The sequence below is a fragment of the Seriola dumerili genome, unplaced genomic scaffold, assembly GCF_002260705.1.
Source record: "Seriola dumerili isolate Sdu_G_001 unplaced genomic scaffold, Sdu_1.0 BDQW01000874.1, whole genome shotgun sequence".
Taxonomy (NCBI): Eukaryota; Metazoa; Chordata; class Actinopteri; order Carangiformes; family Carangidae; genus Seriola; species Seriola dumerili.
Genome location: NW_019175129.1, coordinates 29,621 through 56,120, shown reverse-complemented (window position 1 = coordinate 56,120; position 26,500 = coordinate 29,621). Strand labels below are relative to the sequence as shown.

At 38.2% G+C, this 26,500-nt stretch overlaps 1 protein-coding gene across 3 annotated transcripts; it reads left to right on the top strand.

Moving 5' to 3' along the window:
• Positions 1 to 24: 24 nt before the first annotated feature.
• galt (galactose-1-phosphate uridylyltransferase) lies at positions 25 to 26,500 on the top strand. 3 transcript variants are annotated; one of them, XM_022766593.1, is made up of 11 exons: positions 25 to 89; positions 1,183 to 1,352; positions 1,552 to 1,627; positions 2,035 to 2,083; positions 3,189 to 3,318; positions 4,244 to 4,300; positions 9,719 to 9,841; positions 16,001 to 16,133; positions 17,724 to 17,807; positions 23,086 to 23,240; positions 25,657 to 26,500. In XM_022766593.1, exons 2-11 carry the CDS (start codon positions 1,245 to 1,247, stop codon positions 25,747 to 25,749), a joined length of 1,008 nt encoding a protein of 335 aa, XP_022622314.1. In that variant the 5' UTR covers positions 25 to 89; positions 1,183 to 1,244; the 3' UTR covers positions 25,750 to 26,500. The 3 variants fall into 3 exon arrangements, with proteins under 3 accessions (XP_022622314.1, XP_022622312.1, XP_022622313.1); XM_022766591.1 differs by having other exon boundaries at positions 32 to 140; XM_022766592.1 differs by lacking the exon at positions 25 to 89 and adding an exon at positions 389 to 491.

The window sequence follows — 26,500 nt, the reverse complement described above, 5'->3', positions numbered from 1 at the left end:
TAAAGCATTTTGGACCTGCGCCGATGCGACTCTCTCGTTGCATGGCTCTAGTAATAGCTACCTAAAGTTCAGAGAGAGCTAACACAGAGGTAACAACACGGCCGAAATGAGCGGAAAAGAAGTCAGTTTTGATCCTAAAGGTATGGAGTTTTATCACCAAAGTTGAGGAGGAGTAGCTGCAGCAGATACTGTTAACGTTTGTGCAAAGGTAGTAATTCCAAACTCCATTTAAAGTCTGGCAGTTTTACTTTACCTTGCTGAACTTCAAAATACACACGAACAGACAATTTGCAAATAAGTAGGATACACTGTTGAACTCTGCTCGGATTCATTACTCTACCGAGCATTTCCATCGATATTGGCAGTCTCTAGAATTACTATTCCATTACCCTACATTAAAACGTATCACACTTGTAACCAAATGATTAAAAATGAACAATATTGCGAACCAAAGTGATGCTTCGTGGAATTTTTACCAGCCAAATTTACTGGTAGGTCAAAGCAATTCATAAAATGTCTTTAGCTATATTTTACAATGAGGTAGATTTGTTTGATACTAGAGCAATGGTAAATTAGCATATTTTTCAACCGAATTTGGTCTCGTTGAGTTTCCATGTAAACGAGATTGTATATTTTTGGGTAGGCTAATACTGATTTCAGGCATACTGAAATCAGTATGTTTTGTGATGTCAACTCAGTGTGCCCACTGACACAATGTAATGATAAAGCTAATTTGTCAGGCTGAACTGACAGGTTGCTCATTGCTTTACATTAGTACACAGCCAGCTGTGAGGCCTCGTGACTTGAGTTCCTGTTGCTTACTACAATGAATCCTGAAGAATCTACAGGCACTTAACCCATTTGTTCCTGAATACGTTTGGATGTGTTGCTTATGTGTAACAAGGAGTATATTATTCTTTTTGACATTGGATAGACTAAATGATTTATTGTTTTGTAAAATATAATTTTTAAAATGATATGTTAATAGATAATTGAAATAATAATTAATTGAAGTCATACTTGGCATCATTCAACAAGACACATAAGTAATTCCATCTAGCTGTTAGCACTACAAATAGCATGATTAGGTCGGTTTTTGGATATCAAGAGAACCAGCACTCTCTGTAAGCATGTGTGTTTAATTGAATTGCCTTGTCTTATTGCATATATCATATACCTCAGAACATCAGCACCTGCGTTATAACCCTCTGCGGGACAGCTGGGTCCTGGTGTCGGCCCACCGCATGAAGAGACCCTGGGCAGGTCAGGTAGAAAAACCTCCTGAGGAGCACATTCCCAGATATGACCCCCACAATCCACTCTGTCCTGGCAACACACGTGCAAATGGAGAGGTAAGACTAAGTCGATATAATAAATGAGCAGATGTGTACTTAGGCCTACATTACACTGGGAATGACAGTTAGTTTGGTAATGGTTAGCTACCAAACAACATATGTTGCCTTATTAATGGTATTCAATTTGGACAACACAATGAATGTGGAATTTCAATCCCCTTTTTGTCTGTTTGTCTGTCTGTCTCCGTCCCTCCAGGTAAATCCAGACTATGACAGTACTTTTGTTTTTGGAAATGATTTCCCTGCTCTTCAGCCAGATGCTCCAGATCCAGGTGAGTGCAATTTCTAATACTGTAAAAGTACTAATAACAAGTCATTACTTCTCGTAATGGGAAATTAATGACTAGTTGCTATATTTATGTAAGAATTAAACCCAATTTTTGTTTGCATAGTCCATACTTCCACTTCACTACACATTGACTTCTTTGCTTGCTGCATTTATATATGTGATTATTCAGTTTTTTGTTATTTAGCATGCATGTGTAGAGCATTTTTCTGCTTAAATTGAATAATTTGAGGAGTATTTTGTTTACATTTTGGCACAAAATATTTTATTTTGAGATAACTTCAAGCCCAATAAACTGCTCAGTCAAAATTACAAAGCAAATAAAGTGTTGAAAGTGCACAGTCACACATTATTACTTTTTGAAACAACTCACATTTCCTGTTTCTTCCTCAGGTCCGCCTCAGCACCCATTGTTCCAGTCTAAAGCTGCCAGGGGTGTCTGGTAAGAACAAAGCTCGATGTCACAGACAGACATACTGTACAGTACTTGAACAGTTCATGTGAATTCTCTCGTTCTCGTTGTATAAAAAGTTTGTGCGTTATTTATTGAAACATGATGAGGGACTGACAATGAAGGGTAATTACAACTTCAGATATCAAACAACATATATGTTTGATGTTGTGCCTGATCCTTTACCAATAAATACAATACCAATAATACAATCGTTTTAATGACACATATAGTAAAGAAATGTACAGTGAATATATAATGTGACATGTAATATGATATAATATAAATTAGTATATTAGGTTAGAATTTATTAAGGGATGTATCTTAATGAATGATACTATTATTTTCATTACTTGTTGCGGTTGTCATCATCATAATCAGCTCTTTGGTGAAGCTCACTTTGTTAATCAACACACTGCATGCCACTTGTTTAATGGATGTCTTCGTGCAAAACAAAATAACAAACACACAGTAATACATACATTAAGATGTGTGTTTCCAATGTGCCACCAGCAGATGGGGGTGTTTCACTCTAATAAAAACTTCAGAAAGATGTTACGATGACATAGATTTCAGTGCAGTGATATTTACCCCAGAAGCCGTATATTGGTAAGCAGGGAATAAGAGCTTTACCTGTGGTCAGATCTTGCATATCTTTATTCCTGGGAGTATGCTGTATTAAGTCATGAACGTGAAATGTTTCGAACCAGCCTTCTGATCTACAATTCTACAATTCTGATGCACAATAATCAGTAGTGTGACACGCACAGCAGAGAGCTGAGTAGCTTAAAACCATTGCAAATTCTCAGCCTGTAGTGTAGATTTTTTTTTCTTTAAAGACACACAACTGAATAATATATTTCAACTGAATGGAATCAATGTACATCAAGGAAAACCCAAGAAAGACAACACATTTACTACTCATGACTACCAGAACAATTACAGGAGCGACAACAAAAACATTTTTAACAACACTTTAACATCAATAAAAAAATAAATACAACTTCCTCAAGTTTCAGAGTACTGCAGCACCTGTTACCTGCCTAATGTGTACATGCTTTCCGCTGCTTTTCTCTCTGTCTTATGTGTTTTACAGTAAGGTCATGTGCTTCCATCCCTGGTCTGACATCACCCTCCCTCTCATGAAAATAGAAGAGGTTGTTAAGGTGATTGACAAGTGGACAGAGCTTGTTGCAGAGCTTGGCACTACCTACCCCTGGGTTCAGGTATGTGCTACACACACACACACACACACACACACACACACACACATTCCTAATCACATTCACACACACATTCCTAATCACATTATGCACATTATGATTTAATTTTTCCCAGGGCTGGATACTTGTAAAATTGTAAGAGGTAAACTTTTCACCCTGTGCTCCAGCGTCACTGATCATCCAGTTTTCTGTGCTTTCCAATTTTTCATTTTAATACCTCTCTTATTGGATTAGTTGAAACTTTAATGATGCCTCTAGGCAGACTCGCAAATTCAAACTGTAGCAGCAGAGAGAGAAGGATATGGATAAGATAAGATGTCAAAGTTTATACAGCTAGCATTGAAGCGTTTCCTATATCGCATGCAGAGAATATGACAGCAAATGAAGATACTGCATTTTGCTGGTCGATTTAGAGGTTAATGGCTGATGTACATCTCCATGTACATTAATAGGTGTATGCACACTGAAGCTAGGAAAATTACAGCTTTTCCGTCAGCTCAGTGTGTTGGATATCCTCATGAGCCATTACTGTGAGAAGACACAACCTACAGCCATAAAATTACAGTTTGAGGAATCATTAACAAATTGTTGCACTATAGTTGCTGAGTTTAAAAAAAGGGTTTCATCCATTTTCTTTTGTGTTTTATTAAAGAGACAATTAAACCGAAGGATTGTATTATGCAAATTGATCAAATAGTCAATCACAGAATACTAGCCTATATATTCCAACACAGTCTACACAGTAATTCAACAAGTGTGTGCTTTGTAAAGGATTGACATTTTTAGATCATGTTTACAGGTCAACCTAGGATAAAAAAGTTTTCTCTAACTCATATTCTAAACCAGGGGATCAGTAAAATGTCATATTTGCAAAGGATGAAAGGGACTAAAGTTGGGACTAAGTTGCCCTCTTATTTTCTGTTTTCAGATATTTGAGAATAAAGGAGCCATGATGGGTTGTTCAAATCCACATCCTCACTGTCAGGTAGGAAATGCACGTACACATGCAAGCTGTTCTTTTGACTTCTACATATGTGCAAACACATCACCCCTTTTTTTGCTACATTATTCCAACCTTGTCTGGATTTTGAGTGATTTCAGCTCCACCTGTTAAAATATGTTTGTACTTTTGCACAATACAATCTGTCACTTTGGTCCAATTTGCACATCTGGCTTTTCAGATTCACTGTGACAATGACGTTGACATGTGTTAAAAAGTTTTTGAGCCAGGCGTGTCTCAACATAGAAGCTGTTAATTGACTCTTTGTTTTAAAATCATCAGTGAATGTGTGTTTATGTTATTTCCTCCTTTATTGCTTTTTATAGACAGTCACACTTATATCACTGCTCAGGCGTTTTCTTGTCTTTTCGTGTTTGTCCATTCGGTAAGGTGATTCAAGCAAGACTGACAACTCGGAAAGACAGAGACGTTTCTTGTTAGACTATTACCTCAGAGTGTGATGCTGAGAAACAGCACAATCAGGAGGGAGAACGACAAAAACAGAAGGATGGTTAGTTGAGGCAGACAAAGTGATATATTGAATTTCCAATATTGTCAGAATAATATGTTATCCAAGCAAATAAAGATGACTTTTTGGCCACAGATGCCACTCTGAATGAGGCTATTATACCAAATTTAACTGTATTTATGATCAGAATATTACTGACTGAGCAAAATGTAAACAAATTTCATTGTGATAGAGATGGAAAAATATGTTAAACAGATGAAAACCACTTTCAGTCCTTTTGAGAATATAGCCTGTCTCATTCATGCTAAAGACAGCGCTCAAACAAGAGCTGATGGTTTTTATTGAGTGCTTTTTGAAAATGTTCAAAGGAATAGTTTGAGATTTTTGGAAATAAGCTTTTGCGCTCTTTCGCTGACAATTACATAAGAAGATCTATACCATATTTCTCATATTTGTCCCGTAAATATGAAGCTGTAACCAGCAGCTGGTTAGCTTAGCGCAACATAAAGACTGAAAGCAGGGGCAAATAGCTAAGATGATGCCTATCAAAGCTCACTAATTAATGGGGTATATCTTGTTCCCAACATGTTGAACTATTCCTTTAAGAATACTGTCTTGATTATTCACTGCCGTCCACGCTGCTGCTTTTAATATCAAACAGAAAAGATGCTCCTAATGACAGTTGTGTTGCACATTACAAAAACATAATGGATATTTGAAATGGAAAAGTTACAAAAGTTTAATGTCATTTTGATGAGGAGCTCATTGAAGGAGTTATTGTAACTTAATAGCTGCTGTTACACAGTACAGCAGCTGACTGCATTTAGTCGCTGATGTTCCTCTTTTCTGGTTAATCTATGACATTTCAAATCCAGGGAAACCTCAAGCTTTTGGGGTAAAATAAATAATTGACTCTCTACAGACAGACAGATAGAGCAAAGAAATCCAAGTAAGCTTGTGTTTCTAAGTTTTCTGAGACTGTGATATAGAAATGAACAGCAGAGGGCAGTATGTGACCTCAGAATAACACTATCATAAATCTGCCATCACGGATCTTTTTCCTTGCCAAGGGCTGTTATTTATTTGTTTCTTCAGAAAGTTGCTTCAAACACATTCAGCTTCATGTTTTTGATGGTTTAAAAGCCCAAAAATATATATTTTCAGGTGCTGACATAGTCTTGTGAACTTGTATAAGTGTTACCAGATCAAAAAATATCTGTGTTGTTTTCGTGTGGTCCAGTATAAAAGAACTCAAAATCAAACCTGGATCCGGCCTTTGATGGAGCTTTTTAAAAGTTTTAGCGGTTTTGTTTCATATTTCCTGCAGTCCAGATTTCCCTTTCTTACAACATCAAAGTCCAAGAGAGGAGTAGTGTTAATGTGTGCCTGTCTGTGAGTACAGCCAGGCAAACCCTCAAGGCCAAAACGTATGAAGCATAGATCTAAAACTTTGAAGAATAACGAACAGAAAATGTTAATCATGTTCTGGAGGCAGTGTTGCTTCTGATAACTTTGGTCTCAGAGGAATGGAGTTGTATGTATTTTCATGTAAGTGAAGGAGGGAAACTTATGCCTCTGGAATAGAAATATCCTTTTTTTTATATAAGCAGCCCAAAGTATATACAGTATTAATTCTGTGAAGTGCAGAGAATGTGTTTGAAAACATTTGCCTCTCAGGAGCAGACGGTTATCGAGTTCATACTTACACCCTAACTACGTATTTCACTGTTGAAGAGCACTTGGATGCTGAATTTAAAAGCGGAGATGGTGTCATAATAGCTGTTAAGAGTAATACTTGTCATTTTCAGAAGTTCTCTCTGATAGGAATAGAGTGTATTATCTTTACTTCTTTCTACTTTTCTCTGTGAATCAGCAGTCTGCTGCTGGAAAGGAGATAGATCTGTGTATACAAAAAAACAGGTGTTCAAATAGACCCAGAGCTACAGATGTTGGCAGGCGTGCAGATACTATTAAAAATGCGTGGAGGCTTGCAGATGTAGAATATTGACGCATATTCACACAGTTCACACAGTGTTTGTATCTTTGTCTTTCCAGGATCATGATTATAAACATGGCACAGCCTTTAGCCAATATTCAAAACCATTAATATTAACATTACGCTAATCTGATTGTTTACTGTCATTGCAGCAATTGTGTACAGAATCTTACCAAGGCTTAAGGCAAAACTACCAGGAAACATTACTAATTCCCAGCTTTTTTTCAACAATTATCTGATTGCAGTTGCTTTACTACATACTAAGTATTATTCATGAATCTAAACAGAGGAGGATACAACTGCATTATATGACACGTGCCCGTGAGGCAAGGCCAGCAGGACACTTATAAACTGCCTCAAAATAAAAAAATGATGAAGGTGCTAATCATCAAGAGGACCCTTGTTACATTCCCCATGAAGTTAATGCAGCTTATTTTTCCCTTTTCCTTTTATAGCAGCCTATGACAGTGGGATTCCTGCACTGCATTCTGGGTGAGAAGAGGAGTGTTTAATCAGAAAACAATTTGCCATGCAGCCTGAAGCAGTGCTGCTCAAAGCAGCAGAGAATGCCTCTGATTATTACTCTGTTCATGATGCGATGGAATGTAATAATTGGAAAAACTACTCTTGGTGGCACAAATATGTTCCTTTCAGTAAAACTATACTGTAAAAGGCCTAGAATCTCTCTAGAAATCAAAACAAAGCAGTTTGCAGCAATTCCTAACCTGGACAGCTTGCACAAATTATGACAAGAAACCCATCTGTAGGCCACATACACACATATTTATACTCCTCAGTGCAGCCATCACTAATCAATATTTTGGTGAAGGTCTGACGCTCAGAGCATGAATATACATTGCATAATTTCATACTCTGGGTGCCACTTTTGACAAACCAATATGTAAACACCCCAGTCATTTGGCAGTCTTTGCCTGTTTTTATGTCCATTAAAATACCATAAAGTGCAAAATAAATTATTTTAATGCCTGTCGTGATGTTCACTGTAGACCATAAAAAGCGTTCTGAAATGCCGTAGAAGTACATTATGAAGCTAATTTTGCAGCCTAAAAGTGTTTACTCCAAAACATGATTTAAAATGGGCTGCAGTGCTGTTTGTCGAGGTGAGTGACACAGATGAATGGTTTCCACAAATTAAATGACCTACAGTATCTTGTCTGTTTTTTGGCATCAAACGTTTATTGTTTCAGGGATGTTTACTTCCTCAGTCACAGTTAATACCATTGTCTCATGTTGTGTGAATAGTGTGTGGTACAGAATGCCAGTTGGTGGCTGATGAGAGCAAAGATTGAACAATGTGTTTGTCTCAGTTAGACATCAAAACAGCAGCTTTGAACTTGTAAATCTTTTTTTTTTTTTTTTATAGATGTTATTAACCACAATCAGGACGCTGATTTTGTCAGTGCGTGTGTGTTTCTGTCTCTATGGGCACGTTAAATGTCGCTCTGACATTTACAGTTTGTTAACTGTAGCTGAATCAGTTGTTGTGTTGGTTTAATAAACAGTTTCACACTGATTGCTACAGCTATATTTTGGTGTGACTTTAATGTTGTGCACAACAGAATTATTGAGAGTATTTGTTTTTGTAATTGTAAATGAGATCAACACCCTTTTTTAAAGTGTTTTACTTTGTATCTGGTAGAGATGTGACTGAGGGGAGAAAGTGGCAGACTTACAGTACATTAAGGGATTTACTGAGTAAATGAATCAGAGAACTGCTGGACAGAGTGAGGACAGTGGACAGACTGAGTGTGTTCACTAGTATCCATGTTGTGATCGGGTTTTTGGAGCTTCCTGCTCATGTTTTGTACATGTGAACATCATATCCCAATTTTAGAAAACTGGATACACTACCTCGAGAACTTGATATGGTTAGAAATCAAGACGCGGCTGCAATCGCATGATCAGAAACCTGGATACTGTTATGATCATGTAAACAGGGATTTGAAATAACCAGGTTTTTCATGATCCATTTAAACCCCATATTCCAAATATGATCAAAAATAGGATACTCGTGCAGATGTAAATGCACAATAGACATGCATTGATAAATAAATTCAGAGTATGCATGTCCAATGAATTTTATTTTAATCCAAGAGCTACTATATGCTTAAAGCCCTGAAAACTGAAGTCTGAATAACATTTAATATTCATAAGTAATAATACTCAAAAAACTAAGCTGCTTCCTAATGGTTAGACTTGATTGACACTTGCATGGCAACATAAGCAAATAGCCCCAAAAACCTCAGCAAATGTTGGTAGTTGCGATTTATATACAGAAGCACATAACATCACCTTTTTTCAGCAGAGACTCGCCTTCACTTCAGACCAGTGACCTGAGCACTTGGCAAAACACAAAATACAGAAAATGTCTCATGTGAAATCAGCACAACTGTTCCAAGTTTGACAGATGATTTGTGTTCATCTACTGTAGTTTATCTAGTGTAGTGGGTCTACTGACCCTACACATATTTTTAAGGCCATTTATGCTTGTACATGAAACCAACCTGATGTTGTTCACTGTGATGAATTACCCATCTCAATTACATTTTAGTGTCTGCAGGTTGATTTTCACAGTGTACTGAAATAAATGAAAGTGGTGGCTGCAGCAGAAAACCCATTTATCAATCTAAAAAGCCTGAAAGAGAAAAATAAAAGTGAGTTTTGAAACCCAAAAATCTCAGCATCTGTGAAATATTTATTTGAGTGGTGTTGTTATATAACCTCATCAAATCACAGGTATAATGTGACCATTTGGAATCAGGGCGGTGGGAAAAAGTTGACAGGTTCTTTTAATTTTCTAAATAAAGTGCAGTATTACTGTACATAACTCTTAACTTTATAGATAGATTCTAGAGGTTTTTGTCATGTCTCATCATCAACTTCCTCCATCTTCCTCCTGTTCCCTGTGACATTATAGGTGTGGGCCAGCAACTTCCTGCCTAATGAGCCGGCTCTGTCAGACCGCTGTCAGAGAGCGTACTATCAGAAACATGGAGAGCCGCTGCTGCTGCAGTACGCCAAGCAAGAGGCTGAGAAAAAGGTACAGCACATACACATACAAACACACCGGCAAATGATACTTCAAAAGGAATTTTAAAGATAGATTTTACCCTCAGAAAGTCGTAATTTACTTCTCTTCCAGTCTCATTAAGTCCAACTTGAGTTTGGGTTCACCTAAATACCTTTCAACAATCGCTTAGAGAAGGCAGTTTTCCCCCTTGTTGTGGGAGAAAACAGACAATTTGCAGCAATTAGGGTAATACAGTGAATAAACCTTAAGATACGCAACAAACCTGGGCCCAGATACAGTAAATGAATAATGGGTAATACGTGATTTAAAAGGTATGTATGAATAAATTAACTACTTAGTTTGAATTACCTCACTGAAATTTGGATTTGATGAACATGGGTAATATCAGTAATATAATCAGTGATAAAGAGAACATCAAATTCATTTTAGATAATTATATGTTTGTGGTTTATAATAAACATCAGAGGAACAGTGGCATCATATTTTTCTCACTGTGATTGCCCTCATTGCCTCTCCCCACATCCATCTACTTCCACCCTTTCCTGCCATGTTTCCCACTCTTTCTCTTACTTCATCATTCTCTCTTTTTCCCATCAGCATCCTCTGCCTGTCTTTCAGTCAGTGAACCGTGTGATTGGACAGCAGAGATGCTAATTAGCATAATGCTGCAGCATACATCTTCAACCTGCGTGAAGGAAAACCAACTTTGTGTGTGTGTGTGTGTGTGTTTGGGTGTGGGTGTGTGTGTTTTTTTGAGTGGTTCTCCAGTCATGTGTGTGAAGGTTCAATAACAGTAAAAAAAAGACAGGGTCTGAGCACATTTACCATGCTGGCAAATGTCTTATTAGTAAGCAGACATTTAGTGGAAACCATGAACTTTCTGCAGGAGAATTAAACTTGACAGAGCCATAAATTTTTTTTCTCTGTGCCTGAAGCTGTAGGAAGATGTCTTACTTATGCTACTTAATTATTTAATATACTTAATCTCAGGTTATATTCACAGCTAAAACCCCTTGTTGAAACTGGCTTCATGTGTGTTTATCCAGTGAGAAGCCAATAAAATGTGCTGCCAGTTTATCTAATGAGATTAACAGGAAGCACTTTGTCACCTTACTTTTTAGGTGACCTCTAAACCTCTAAATCGTCCTTGAGTTTAAGTAGTAATGAACAGATTTTTGTTATTGCGGTTATACAGCAATAATTTGATGCCAGTTTTTTTCACCAGGGCCGGAGGCATTGTGTTCCGTTCTCATGTCTGTATGGTAAATATGTAGCTAGAGCCAGCAGCTGTTTAGCTTAGCTCAGCATTAATACTGGAAATGGGGGGGTAAACGGCTAGCCTGGCATTGTCCAAAGGTAACAAAATCCACTTACAAACATGTTATATCTGTTTGTGGTTATCTTGGCCAGGATTGGAGACTCCATTCTGTTTAATACAACAAGATGCAATCTGTTAATAATTAAGCTATAGAGGTGCTGGTACAGTGTTGTAGTCGAGCCACTAAAACTAGGAATAAAAGTCTGAGTCCACATCTCGAACTTCTGAGTCCGAAAGCAGTCAATGCTCAAGTTGAGTCCTGAAAATCAGGTTGTACTTGAGTCTTAGTCCTGGACTCGAGCACTAAAACACTGTGCTGGTATGCAGATTTCCTACCCTGTGGACAGAGTCAGATTAGCAGTTGCCCTGTGTTTCCACTCTGTATGTTAAGCTAAGCTAACTTGTGGCGGGCTGGAGCTTCATATTTACCGCACAGACATGAGAGTTGTATTGATATTTTTACCAAACCCTCAGCAAGAAAGCGAAGACAAGTTTTCCCCAAAATGGTGGACTGTTTCTTCAAAACACAGAGTTGGTATTGATCCACTCATCAGACATTGGTTAGGGTTATCAATGTATCAAACATCATCTCAATGTCATTTTACATTTGATATGCAGAGTTAAGCATTCATATTGTTAGAAAACATAACCGTGATTTAAAAAAATGTATTGTAAGACCAAGGAATATCCCATTTCAGACGTTTGGACCAAATAAGACCTAGAACTTTCTACACACGAAGCTGAAATCCACTTGGGGACTATCTCAATAGGAGGGTTTTTCTACTTTTTCTCCTCCTGAGTTCAAGCTGATTCTTTGAGTGTCTATAGAAAAAGTATTTCACTCCTCTTCAAGAATAGTTGGAGGCAGAGAATGGGCTTGATTAGCAAGTATAAAATTAACCGAAAAGAGTTGAAGCACAAAGTAAGACAGAGGCAGAGGGGTAAGATGAAAAGGGAAGGAGAGAGAGCAAAAGAAGGAGACGAAGGGATGGAGAGAGACAAGTAAAGACGGAAACAAAGACACAAAGTCAGAGAGAGAGAGAGAGAGAAAGAGATGTGGAGGTAAGAAGGAAAGGGAAATCAGAGAACCACTGATTCATTCAGGGAATGAGCTGATACCTGTTCTACAGGGAGTGTGTGTGTGTGTGTGCGTGCATGCGTGCGTGTGTGTGGGTGTGAGAGAATAGCATTAAGGTTTTGAGAAGAGCAGAGTAGACACTTAGAATCTCCTAGACAGCTGCTCATGGGGACTGACCTTTATAAAATCAGAGTGGGAGCAGAAGTGTGTGTCTGTTTGGAAGAATACCTTAAACTACTTGGTCCTGTCCGTTAGTGCATTTTTGTGTGTGTGTGTTTGTGTGTGTGTGTGCGTGTGTGTGTGCGTGTGTGTGTGTGTGTGTGTGTGTGTGTGTGTGTGTGTGTGTGTGTGTGTGTGTGTGTGTGTGTGTGTGTGCGCGCGCACACACATGCACGTGTGTGTGCGCGCGCGTGCACGTGTGCTTGTATTTTTGCTCCTGTCTGTCTGACCCAAGGTTAGGACCGTAAATTGGCACACTGCAGTGTCTGGAGGAGTTTGAATTGGGGTTCGGGCTCCCAGGTGACACACTTGACTTTGAAACAAAAACTTTCTAAAGCTAATTGAATGAAAAAACTGCAGGATTTGCCTCGTGTGAGGTGTGTGTTTTATGGACATCCAACACTTGCTTCCTCTCTCTCTGTTCACCCCACTCCTCCTCAATCTTTCCTCTCCATCCATGTTCTCTCTTATTTATCTTCATTCTCCTCTATAATACTGTTAAAGGCAGAGGAGCACAAAGCTGAAACCTTCACCAGAATAAAAATGGTAAAATCTTTGTCTTTAAGTAAAAATAATGGATCCGATCAATAATGCATAACCACCTAAAATGTTGTTCACAGTGGTGTCACTAAATACTTTGCAGATACACATAATATTTATGCCTTTTCATCCCATTTTCCTTCCTCAAAATATCCTATTTGTTGAAAGGGAGGCATTAGTCAAAGTGTTATTGTACCAGGCACTAAGTAGAATTCTATACTGCAAGTGCAGTTCATTAAGAGAACTGAACACTTTGGGATTCTTTTAGATTACTCTCTGTTTTCCTCCACAGTTATTAAACAGCACAGCATTCCCTGTAGATTCCTTAATTATGCACTAATGCCTTGCTGGACAAGTTTGTTCAAACCTCTGGGAGATTATAGCCCTGGATGCTCTTACTCTTTCTGCTTTGTCTGATTACAGATGATCAGATTGTTTTACTATTTTTCATACTATTGACACAGCGCAAGAATATTAAATACAATTGTCTGACATACCATAAAAATGCAAGGTTAAGACAAAAAAATGTAATAAAATAAAAAATAAGAAAATCAGAGGAAAGAGTGAAAGAAAGAATGAGAGAAAAAAAGTAGAGCCATCTAAAACAAAATCTGTTTTATATTTAAATGATGTGCAGGTATCCAGGCTAAGAGAGGAATTTGTTTTGACATCTTGACAGATAAAGCAGTGACTCATCATTCAACAGTACAATGCTTTGTAGACATAGTATGTAAAGCCAAATAGCATCTTGAAAAATATGTGGAAATATGTGCCAGTGGATTTTTGGAACAACTCCAGTTCTGAGCCCAGCACCATGAGTGTTGGCAGAAGGATTCCCAGTATATACTTTCTGTTGGTTATACATGTAAAATTCACAAATTTTAGAGAGTTGTGATCCCAAGGATTAAATGGTGTGAGATGACAGTGGTAAATGCCTCTGGCCCTGCACACCAGCACAAGTGGTTTCAGTCATTGTGGCAAGTTATGCCTCTGTTCAGGTTGTGTTTGATTGAGCTGAAATGCTGATATTACATTATTTAAAGGGGCTATTTGTAAGTTTTGCTATTGCTACATAGCCAATGTTAGCATTAACAGTTCTTACCAGTCTAGAAGAATGTTTTGATGTTCCGCATGAAACTTCATTCCTTTACTCACCAAGAGCTGTCTCCAGAGATGGAAAGCAACACCAATGTTAACTTTTGTCTCTATGATGTCTTTTCTTCTACTGAAGTTAGCACGCTAACCAGCTAGCGGCTCACTGTAGCCTCCAGTCTGATGTAGTGCTGCTCAGAGGGCGTATTATAACCTCTTGTTTTATAAAGACAACAATGGCTGAAGTTCTTGTCAAGCGACAATCAGCACCAACTGCTCTTGGCAAGAAATTATGTTTGGTGGAAGAGAAAACCTACAAATAGCCCCTTTAAGTAACTTGATTAACTGTCAGGACTGTGTGTTTTGTATGCTTGTTTTAGAGTTCCTCTCTCTCAAATGGCCAAAAAAAAAAAATCAATTAATACAGTGCATCATATGCTCTAATTATAACTGATGGGAGTTGTGTTAGGAAATATATAATAACAGTTAAAAAAAAGTGCTAGGAGTGCTGCTTGAGTGTGGAAAAAAAGTGTCGCTCTGGTGCTCTTCAGTGTGGGGATCTAAATCATTCTAGATTCTTGGCAAATTCTTGGACCTATCATGTTACAACTTCTCTGTCCATTCTGATCATATGACTAATGCTACTTTATAAATGGAAGAAGCCAAAGGTGGCCATTTTATACTTGAAGGCCTAATGGCTGAAATGCATACGGATGTTTTTATTGTTATAATGAAGCCATGAGGAAATAAAGACTTTATAATCACCACCCTCTTGAGTGCCTCAGATTTTGCCAAGAATCTATAATAACTATAATAACAGTTATTGTATGATATTATATGTTAAAATGCGCACACACACACAAAAAAACACACACACACACTCTAACATAGAGCTAATCTATTTCTAATGGATTGTAATACTAAGGTTAGGTCGTGTTTGTGCCCGCTCATCAGCTTGTTAAATCTCAGCTTCTGCCACTTTCTGCATTTAAACAGTTTATGATAATAAGGCTTCTTGCTGCAAACAGCCAATCTTGACTGACCTGTATTATTACCATTTTAAACTCAGTGAAAACCTGATCAGTCAACCTTTGCTCTGTCTTTTTGATTCTGGGTCCATAAGCCAAAAGCAGTCTGATCAAGTTAATTCGTACTGTCTTTCTTTATTTGTATATGCATGTCACTTCTAACATTAGGTGGGTAAATGTGAAGTACGGTTTGTTCATCAGCATGTTCAATCACCATTCATCTGTAAAACAGCTTACATTGTCGCACAGTAATTACGTGCAACAAACAGCTGACATATGCTGGATTGTATTGTCTATAGGATATCTGTCAGACAGAGCAGAGCTAAATAGAGAAGGATTGTAAAAAAGCAAAATGTGAAAAGGAGGAACAAAATCATGAAATGAGAAAAGCTGAGACAAGTCAAGCAGTAGCATATTGTGAGATCAGCTGTCCTCTGTAATCTACTGGTGGATAAATTGACTGTTAAAATGCTTCAACTGTTTTTGAAAAATTTAAATTCACAGAGGAGATGTGTTCAAGGAGCTCAACCAATTGAATGATGATTGGCATAGATGCCCAAGATTCAGGTTCACTGGCTCCAATTGGTTTCAACAAGCTGGTGTGGTATATTGCCATATTAAAACAATTATGCATAATTTTTTAAAACCATACAATGTTTGAGATGAATTGAGTGAATCACACTGCTGCACCAGAGTATAAAGTTGGATTTTTATGTCATCTGCATTTTGAATGATGTTCGCTTCCTTCTGGAACAGATCCCAAAAGTTCTGGTTTCTTTTCAGCATTGTGTTTTAGGCTTAGTTGGAAAGAAAAAAATCACAATTAAGAATAAAATCTATAAACATGTGGTATTACTTCCCCTGACACTCAAAAACATTGTCATTTCTCTTAGGAGCGTGTGGTGGTGGAGAGTTCTCGTTGGCTGGCGGTGGTTCCATATTGGGCAACGTGGCCCTACCAGATGCTGCTGTTACCACGACGACACATCCTCAGACTCGGCGACCTGACAGCAGATGAGAGGGAGGGTGAGTGTGTGTGGTTGTGCAAAGATACTGACCAAGTGAGTGACTAAGAGAAAAACAAGGCAATTTTGAGTTGTCTAAGGTGAGTCAGTAGCTCAGTGGGGAGGCTGCAGGTTTGATTCCCACTCAGGGCGCCTTGGGGAGGAGGAATCACTTTATTTTAGACCAACAGTGAACTTTCAGTTCATGGAGTGGTGCTTATAGTGTTTGAATAAAAGAAATTGAAAATGAATCCAGTCAGATCTAAAGACTAATGAAATTTAACATATATTTGTATCCCTGTCAGCCCTCCCAATTTTATAGAATTTATAAAACCATAAAAACGCACCTTGATAGTTAAAAAAAATGATTATTTTGTTCAGTTCCCTCTTTTCCTACAGTATGGGGTTTAAATCACTCTGACAGATGTTATTCTCAGAAAATTAATTCTCTTAAAATTGAGACGATCTAGTAAGGTAACCCATTCTCCTTCAAGAACATACACCACTGCCTCTGCAAATTAACTACGGACTCACTTGGAAGACCTACTGTATGTTGACAGTTGAGACTGTTTAGCAGACTGATCTTGTGTAAAGTCAAGATGTGGAGCCTAAGGCACATAGAAAAGAAGCATCAGTGGGTTGGTGTCTTCTGAGACACAGCCCATCAGCGCTATTTCACTCTAAACATGGGAGAGGCATCAGCTCTGAAAAACAAATCAAAATCAGCTCCTGTGGTCGGCAGATTCCAGAAAGGATGTTGTTTTTGTGGTCTGAACCAACTTCTGATCCAGCACTTCAAGTCATTTCATACCGTGGAGTCACAACTTGTGCCAGTAGTTTGCCTGCAGCCAGCAGAGCAGCAGGTTGATTTGTTGATGCTAGTGCCTGATGCCTAAAATGATGACTTAATTACCATTAAGAGTTTGCTCAATCAAGGAGGTATTTAACCGATTACGTGCAAAGTTGGCACAACAGTACTTATGTATCCCAGAGACACTTGTTCCTATGGGTATTTTCAGTAGGTTTTCTACCATACATAAATCGTCATGCATGGTTTCATGGACCATGACGCTCAATTGGGTTTGGGCATTTGTCAAATCATCAACACTTTGAGTAATTATTTGGTTATTTTATTACATTTTATCTGCATTATTCAATTTTATTATTTTTTTTATTTATGACTGAAATAATGTACTACTATGTTAATTTAATTGATAATTCAAATAACTATGGTAGATCTGTCTAGGGTTTGTGTGTAACAGAGAAACTTGTGTGCGTGTTTATGTAACTACAGTATGCACATTGTTTTTTTTGGTCTGTCTGACTTTTTCATCATATATTCAGGTGTTTCTTTTATATTTCATTCCCCCTCAAGATGAATGAAAGTTTTATCTTCTTTTCAATTTCCAACTTTTCCAGCCGTATAGTCTTCGCTCAGTTTTCAGTTTCTGTTTTTCAGGTTTCACCCTTACATGGACTTTCTTCAGCTCCCCTTCCTCAAGTCATTCATTATTAACAATACTCAATAACGAATATCATCTTGCTTCCTCCACTTTTGTATTGTTTTTTTTTCTTTTCACTTTATCTCTTTCTGTCTCTCTCTCTTTGTCAGATCTGGCAGACATTATGAAGCGACTGCTGACCAAGTATGACAATCTGTTTGAAGTCTCTTTCCCCTACTCCATGGGCTGGCACGGTAAGACAAAAAGTGGGAGAATAGGAGGGTTGAAAAAAAACAAAAAAGTTTTGGTTTAAATGTGGTAACCTGTTTAAAGTCTCCTCTGTAGAGTGACAGACGGAGTGAGGGACAGATGGGGGAAAAGATTAAAGATAATTTCAGTCTAAATACATGACAATCTGCGGATTGGTGGTGCATTGGAACCCAAGAGCACAGCTACAAACTGGGGGCTATTCACATATCACGCCGGCTGTAAGCTAGTGCTCTTAGTCAATTTGATATGTGAATGAGCTTCGCTGACAGTAGTCTGGAGGCAGTGTGCTCTTCTGTGACCGTAATTTGCAAGAGTCGGTGATGAAATATGTGAAATCGAGTCTTTTCACAGTCAGGATTGTAAAATACTCCTAAACAGGAATGACAAGCGATAAAGAGGGAAGACATGCATTAAAATGTTGTCACACATCACCTGAAGTTTTTATGACAGCTTGACACCCTGCAGGTTTTTAATACTCTAAATACATTCCACCTCCACATCTTCATGTCAAGCAACAGAAAAGATGCCACCTCCTGCTTTTCTCTTTGCACCTCTTGTGTTCCTCGCTTTCCGTTGCCCATTCCCTCCCTCCATCTCGTCACACTATTCCCTTTCTTTATCCTCTCTTTAACTCTGTTGCCATCCTTCCATCCTTTTCTCATTCCTTTTGTCCTTGAAGTCAATTTTCACTCTGTATTATGCTGGTAACAACATAAGATCAATATAATTTTACACACAGAGGGGTTCTCCTCTCATCTTCCACCATCGTCTTGTCTCATCAGTCAGTATGCTCCAATCTTTTCTGTCCAATGTAATTTTATATTAGCTCACATCATGCACCAACATGGCATTAATATCGCATATGAATATTGATTGTCCAATGTCACAGGAAAGAACTCGTTCTCTACAGGTTAGAAAGCTCTCGCTGCATTAGCATCATCTCTGCTGGAATAAACTGGCAAACAAGAAACTCTCAGCTTTAATGCCACTCTCTCATTACCCCTTCAGCCCACACTCATACACATCAGAATACTTAATGTTGTGTCTCCTATAGAAAGCCAGAGTTCTCACAGGAAAAGAGCACTCATGGTGTAATTCAGTTAAAGTAGGATGGGGAGACAGGAAAGCTGCACAGCGTTCGTCTTTTCGATATTTAAATGAGAGACTGGTCAAGGACTCTTAGAAAGCGACACTGACTGAACAGGAACCTGTAAATAGTAACATTAAATTACATTTTATGTCATAACTTGAACTCTGAAAAAGGCTGCATTTAAACACTCTGAATACATGCATGCAGATTTTTTGCATAATGTCACCATTATAAAATAATTTTTGGCTCCATTACGTTTGCATCACAGCAAAACACCACAGGTCAGAGGAAAAGTAGCCGTAATGAGACAGAGAGCAAGTGAATGAGCAAGCACACATGCAAAAACCCTGGATGCTTGTCACCTTTGCAACAAGCGCCAAATTACTTTTTCATTTTGACAGAACACGCAGAGTGATAAACACATTTGCATAGATCTCAGACAATAACATCCAAAATAAATCTATTTTGAAATAACTTGCATCACATCAGTCAAGATGTGGATGTGAATCTTCTCTCACTGACGGCCTGACGAGCATTTAATTGGCCTGTTGTGAACGTGAAGAGGCAATTTGCTCAGACACACACAAGGCTGTAAGCTTTAGACAGAAAGGTGTTTGACATCCAGGCAGCTGTCCCTCGTGTGAATCTAAAGCTCAGCACTGACATTTTCTGATAGTTACCTGCACTGAGACAGTGAGGGGAAAAACCTTTTTTTTTTTTTTTCTTCGTTGAGCGATGTCACTGAAACACCTTTTGGCCGGTTCAAAGTGGGATGAAGGTTCAGCAGAGTGCGGTGATGCGATGAGTGATTTGTGACAGAAAGGAGAGCGGTGTCATCATGGCTGAGCGGTCAGAGTGATCCTTATAGAGGCTGAAGGTTGCAGGTTCAATCCCGGCTGCAGCTGCATCCTGCCGAGTTGTTTTAGACAAAGGAAACCTCACTGCTGCGTGAACTAGAGGAAAATTCAAGATAACATAAGTACATGCCTGTTTTTCTGACAGAATGGTTTTAACGATTTTCAAAAACAGGGACACTGATCTTTGGTAATGTTCTTTAGAACAAATTTTTTTTTCCTCCTCTATTGTTTTGTCCCTTTTCTTACTTTCTCCAAATTAATATATATTTTGTAATATACATATTTCTTTCACTTTTCATAAGTAGCCTCAGGCCAAAGCCATCCGCATATTGTCCGACTAATAAGAACTCACCATGAGGTTGAAATAAATCTTGTTTAATTGAGTCCACGGCTCCACAGACAGAAAGTAACTCATCAAAATTTAAGATGTTGAAGAGAGACAATTTTCAAGCCATGATTATATCCTCTCATCTATTTCAGAGAATGAAGATCTGTATCTTTTTTGAACACACTATACCCGGGTCGCTGACCTGCTGCTGTCAGTCTGTTGCTGCTTTTTCATGCTCAGAGCAAGGCAGCCCACATGAAAGATAGTTTATAAAAAGAGAGATGATACACTCTCCCCCAAACTGTAGTGCGGAGAGAAGGACAGAGGGCAGGAGAGGACACAGTCATCGACTCACTTTCTTCTTTTTATTTTATCAGATATCCAATCTTTGAAGCAAAATCTCAGTCTAGAGTTGCCTGTAGTGAAGCCTCCTGCAGATCTTGTGTTAAGTTTTGGCTTTAATCTGCTAGTCCATTTTATTTCATATGTAGACATTAAACTCATAGGTCATGTAACAGCCATGTTTTCAAGGTTATAAGCAGGTATTCAGCAGGATCATCTTATTTTTTAGTGGCAAACTAAATAGGTTATGGAGGAAAACATTGTAGTAAACACACACACACACACACACACACACACGCGCGCACATACAAATTCAGGCTGACAGTCTGCGGTAATGTCAAGGCATTGCTCATATCACACCACCTTAACTGAGGTACGGTAATGTTACCTTGTCCAAAGTGAACTAACAAGCTTTGCCTGAGCTACAACTGCAACCTACTGGAAAGAAGTGCAAAGTGAGGTTTGCCTCTATTCATTCTCTGTGTCAAAACACCTGCAGCTGCTATTTTCCATCAAGAATCCGTCACACAGCCGTCAGCTTGAGACATGTTACCTCCCACAGTTGAGTCTCTTTCAGCCACCTCAAGTGAAGCAGAGAGGAGGAGAGCAGTTTCAGAAATAAACTACACCACTACACCACTCTTCCGATGGATCAGTTAGTGTAATATGCCATCTGTAGTATGAATCAAAGCTAAAAATTCAAATTAAAATGGAATTACTTCCCACTATTGCAACAAATAACCCTAAATATCGACTGCCAAAACTGTTTCAAGATCCTCTGACTATGTGGAATTAAGGTTTTTTTTTTTCCCTTTTTTTGTAACATCTAGCAGTGGACCACTTTCTTAGTGTTTTTCCACTGCTGCACTACTTCCAACTGTTTTTTTCAATTGCAAGAAGAACTTTCAACTCCCAAAATACTGGTGTTATTTTAAGATCATCAAGGGGGATTAAGGGAAACGAGACTTTGCTGTTGAGCGCAAACACACACTACACACATACTGTACACACTGACCACATAATGAGCTGCTTTATCTCCCCATCTGTGTTTCTGCTTTATTTTAGCTCATTTAGAGGCAGCCGGTTTTTATTTAGGGCTAGGTTTATTAGTGGCAGAGTGGAGAGGGAGAAGTGGTTGGATGGTGTTGGAGTCACCTGGGAAATCAGGGATTAGATAAAGCTACCTGCTTATTCCTTATTATGATTTGTCTCTGATTATTACACCAGTAACAACAGGTGGCCCCCTATCTAGGAATATCTGTAACTTTTATGTTAATTCTAAAATTATGCACACACTCATGCAGCCACACACTTGCAGCAGAACAAACACAAGGACGATTTAAAACTATGTAATTGTCTACTAATAGGAGCATCCATCTCTATCCATTCCTTATCTAGACTCGTTAGTCTTTGCTTTGTTCTTCTTTTTTCTTTTGCCATCCATTAGTTTCCTTTATGTCTCCCTCCTGTCGCCCTTATCTGTGTCTGATCAGCCCCCATTGTCAGAAAGCCGACTCTAAAGGAAAAGCTCACAATACCTCCAGGGATCCATTTTTTACTTATTTTGTGTTTTTTTTTTAAGACAGATATGTCGCAGCAGTTTCTTCCTCCCTGATCACCTCATTACCTTCCACTAAGATCAGATAGCCAAACAGGCAGCAAAGGAGGTATTTAAATGAAAAATACAGTCACAAATCACTGAAAATGTATCTTTGGAATGACCCTCTCGAGAGGATTTAGAGACTATTGCAGTAATGCAATTTTTCATGCAGGATTTTGTGAAGTTACACATGCAGATGGTGACAAAGTAAAAAACCTGAATAAAGAAGCAGAAAAACATGATGAAGGCAGATGCTTCCAAGGGTGGGTTTCTGGATGGTTTGATGAATATGAAAATGATGTAAATCATGTGGGCCTCACAGTCACCAGATCTGAAACCAGTTGGACACCTATGGGAAATTTGGTTGTCTCACACTTTTGTTTGCAGACACATTGAGGAAATAAAATTTATTCTGCAGCATGAATGATATAATTTTTGCACTGCAGACATTAGTGTTGAACCCTATATAACGCATAATAAGGTGTCCTTGTAGACAAATATATAAGACCAGACATATGTGAGTCCAAGTCTTGTTTTTTTCTATATCAGAACACCTCAGACTGTTTTATTGTGCTTATACCTTTACCACTTAGCACAAGTATTCCTTTTTCCCAAGTTTTTTTTCAGTCAGTTTAACTCAAGTTTTGGTCTGTTTCACCTGTGAAACATAACTAGTTAGTTTGCACAAGGTTTTGTTGCTATAGCTGCCATTGTTGCCTACAGTTTTAGATACCTTACATACTGATTTTAGAACAATTGTTCAGCTGAATGGTCACTGAACCCAAAACTGTCAAACAATTTAAATTACTTTGAACAAAATGAAATGAATGTAATAATAAAATCTGTTTCATTTTATGGATTGCAAATACATTTTTTGAAATATTCTTGAAATGGATAATTAGGAACTGACAGAGTATCACACACACATTAACAGTTAGGTTAGATTAGATTAAGCTGCTAATCAAAGTCTCTGATTGACCTTTTCTCCATTTAGAGTAAAACTAGTCCTGTGTCTCCACTCAAATATTTCCCTCTCTTTATCCAGGAGCCCCCACTGGTCCCTATTTAAAGGAAGACAACTCCCACTGGCAGCTGCATGCTCACTACTACCCTCCTCTGCTCCGCTCAGCTTCAGTTAAGAAGTTTATGGTCGGGTATGAGATGCTTGCTCTGGAGCAGAGAGACCTCACCCCTGAACAGGTGAGTAATATAACATATGTACAATTCCACTGTTATATAGTAGTGAGGTTTGAGATACAAAGTTAGTATTATTGTTTACATACAGAGACTATGAAGGAAAAGGCCATGCAAGTTTATTTATAAAGCACATTTCAGACAGAAGTGCTTTATGTAGACAAAAGCATTGGAATAACATTAAAAAAATAAGAATAAAAAACAGAATAAAAGCAAATAAAACAGAATATAATATATGAAACAAAATAAAATACATACAATTAAAATGAAATACAAATCTACAAAGATATTAGTAGACCAGAGATTCAGTTGCAGTGCAGTTACAGTACAGTAATAAGTTAAAAGTTGCCCCAAAGGCAAACAAAGGAAATAAAAGTGGATTACAGAAACCAATCAACCAAAGGCCTTTCATTAAGATTTGAAAGTCAACATCAACAAGAAGTTGGTTCCATCTATGTGCATCATAGCAGCTAAAAGCAGCTCCACCCTGTCGAGGTCCTGCCAGCTGACTGCTTCCCAAAGCTCTAAGAGCCCTACTCTGAGATCAGAAATATACTTTGGCCCCAAATTGTTGACTGATTTTGGAACTGACAGCAGCACTTTAAAATCTGTTCTGTAGGTCACTAGGAGCAATTGTAAAGATTTAAGGATTTAACAGGAGTGATGTGTTCACCTTTCCTGGTTCTTGTTGGAACTCTGAACTAGGGCTGTTCCAAACGATTATTCTTTAATCAATTAATCTAGCGATTATTTTTTCGTTTATTTGACTAATCTAACGATTATTTTTTTTATTAACCTAACAGTAATTTCGCTGCACCAGGGTGTTTCCTCTTTATGTGCTCGTGCATGACTGTCGTGCTAGAGTGATATGCCAGATGCACTTCGCAGAGTCTGCAGATTACCGCACTGTTGGTGTCAAGATTAAAGTATTCCCAAACTTTGGAGGACCGCGTGCGAGCCTTTTTTGCCGCGTGTTGCTCCACACGCTCCGTCGTACTGCTGGTAGACACCGCCATGTTGTTCAAATAGATTACACAGACACAAATCATTCACATAGTCAATGACTTCAATTACATCACTGCGTTGTCCCAGCCCTTGCGCTGCGCTTGTATCCGGGTAAACCAAAGACGATGGATATAAACGGTCCCATTAGAAAGTTCTGGTTTTGTTCTATTAACATTTACCCTGTGTGGTTTTACACGACACGTTGACACTAAAATTCCACGTCGAATAATTTTTATAATCGACAACGACGATTACATCGGATAATCGTCCCAGCCCTACTCTGAACTTATGAATGAGCTGTTTGTCTAATGGCCTTTTTCAGAAGATCATTACAATAGTCCACCTTGCTGGAGGTGAAGGCATGAACTAGTTTCTCTGGAGCTTGTGTAGACATGAGACGTCTAATCTTGCTCATTGTTTGAGATAATAAAATGCTCATTTAGTTATTGCCTTGATGTGGCTACTGAAGCTCAGATCAGAGTCAATTAAGACACCAAGATTTCTGTCTTGGGTGTTTGTCTTTATAGCTCTGGAAACAAGCTCTGTAATAACTTTAAAATAAATTGATTTCTGTCTTGTCTTTATTTAATTCAATGAAATTTAACTGTCCCTAGCCGTTTACTTGCCCTAAGCACTGATAGAGTGAGTCTAAGCGACCATCGTCGCCTGGTGAAAGAGCTACGTTGAATATAATCTGTGCTGCTGTGATAAGCAACGTCATTGTCATTTGTGATTTGACCCAATGTTACAGAATCATGTACAGGTTGAATAACAGTGGCTTAAGAATCGAACCCTGGGGGACCACACAAAAAAGAAGCTCAGTAGGCTCATTGAGAGACACAAAGTCAAGGTAGTAATATGTGGGGGACTAGTTAGCTTCTCAACAGTGGAAAACATGACACAAGGAATGTTGATATTCTTGTTGATGTTGTTAGAGAAAAGGCTCATCTGTAGCCTTGCAAATACGAAGCATCTCTTAGTAGATCTCATAGTCATTCTCAAGATTAATTTTTCTCCATTTGCCCTCAGATTTCCCTCATTCACTTTTCTCACTTGTGACAGCTGGGGTGTTTCTCCACGGTTCTTGCCACAGATGACTTTTCAGGTGCAATGGCGTCATTAATCTTCAGTCAAAATTATCAGACCGAATCAACGGAATCTGACGTTAAACTCACTGACACACACATATGTAGCTTACATAAAAAGACAAATAGCAAAACAGAAATAGCAAACTGAGATATCAGAGAAAACACAAACGGTCAGAGAGGCCTACATCCCTTACAACAGGCCCATTAAAAAAAGTTGACCTTCTTCCAGCACACTAATTATAATTGCAAATCCAGAATTGCAGTGAATCGCTCTTTGTCTCTGCATTTGTCTTTACAGTTGTATAAAAGCTCAATGTTTGTGTTTTTAGGCTGCTGAGAAGCTAAGAAGCCTACCAGAAGAGCACTATAAAACCAGAGGGAACCAGGAAAAGGGAGGAAGAAAAGATAAAGAAGACAAATGAAAATAGAAGTCAAAGTGAAACAACCTGTGTGATCGGTAGAAGAGAGGGGGGAAATACACAAATGGGAACCCAGCTTTATTTTAATCACAGTATACGTTTTGGAAATGTGTTGTTGATGTATTGCTTTTGTTTTCGAAAAGAAAGACATGTGAAAGTGCCTATGCCAACACAGGGCTTAAACATATTCTTACTTGCACAGTGTACAATATATGTATATATTTTTAATACATTTCTGTGTACACAAAGCTGCTACTGGGCTCTTATGAAATGGGCCTCAAACAAAATGTGCTATGGACCCCCTCCTCTCTGTTTTTGGGCGATAATGAGAGAACGTTCTTCCTTTCTACCCCGCTGTCCCTTCTGTCGAATTTAAACAAACTTTGCTTGTGGTTTGGCTATGTTGCAAAGCTTTCAACCACAAAGCTTTTTCTTCCAACAACACAGTGAGTTATTTGTGATTCAAATGAAGGATTTTGTTTCTTGGGAATGTTTTTTTTACATGGAAAACAATTCTTGAATATGTTAACTGTCAGCTTTCAGGCTCAAAAGAGTGTGATTGTGTAATGCATAGTTTTTTTTATAGAAAAGAACTGATTAAACAGGCAGAAGAGGAAGTATTATCCTGACATTTTACTTCATGCATTCTTATTAGGCACCTAAGTTTCTGAATATGACCAAAATCCATCCATTTGTCAGGGTTTGAAATGTTTAAAACATATTGATAAGAAATTGTTGAGAATAAAATATAGAA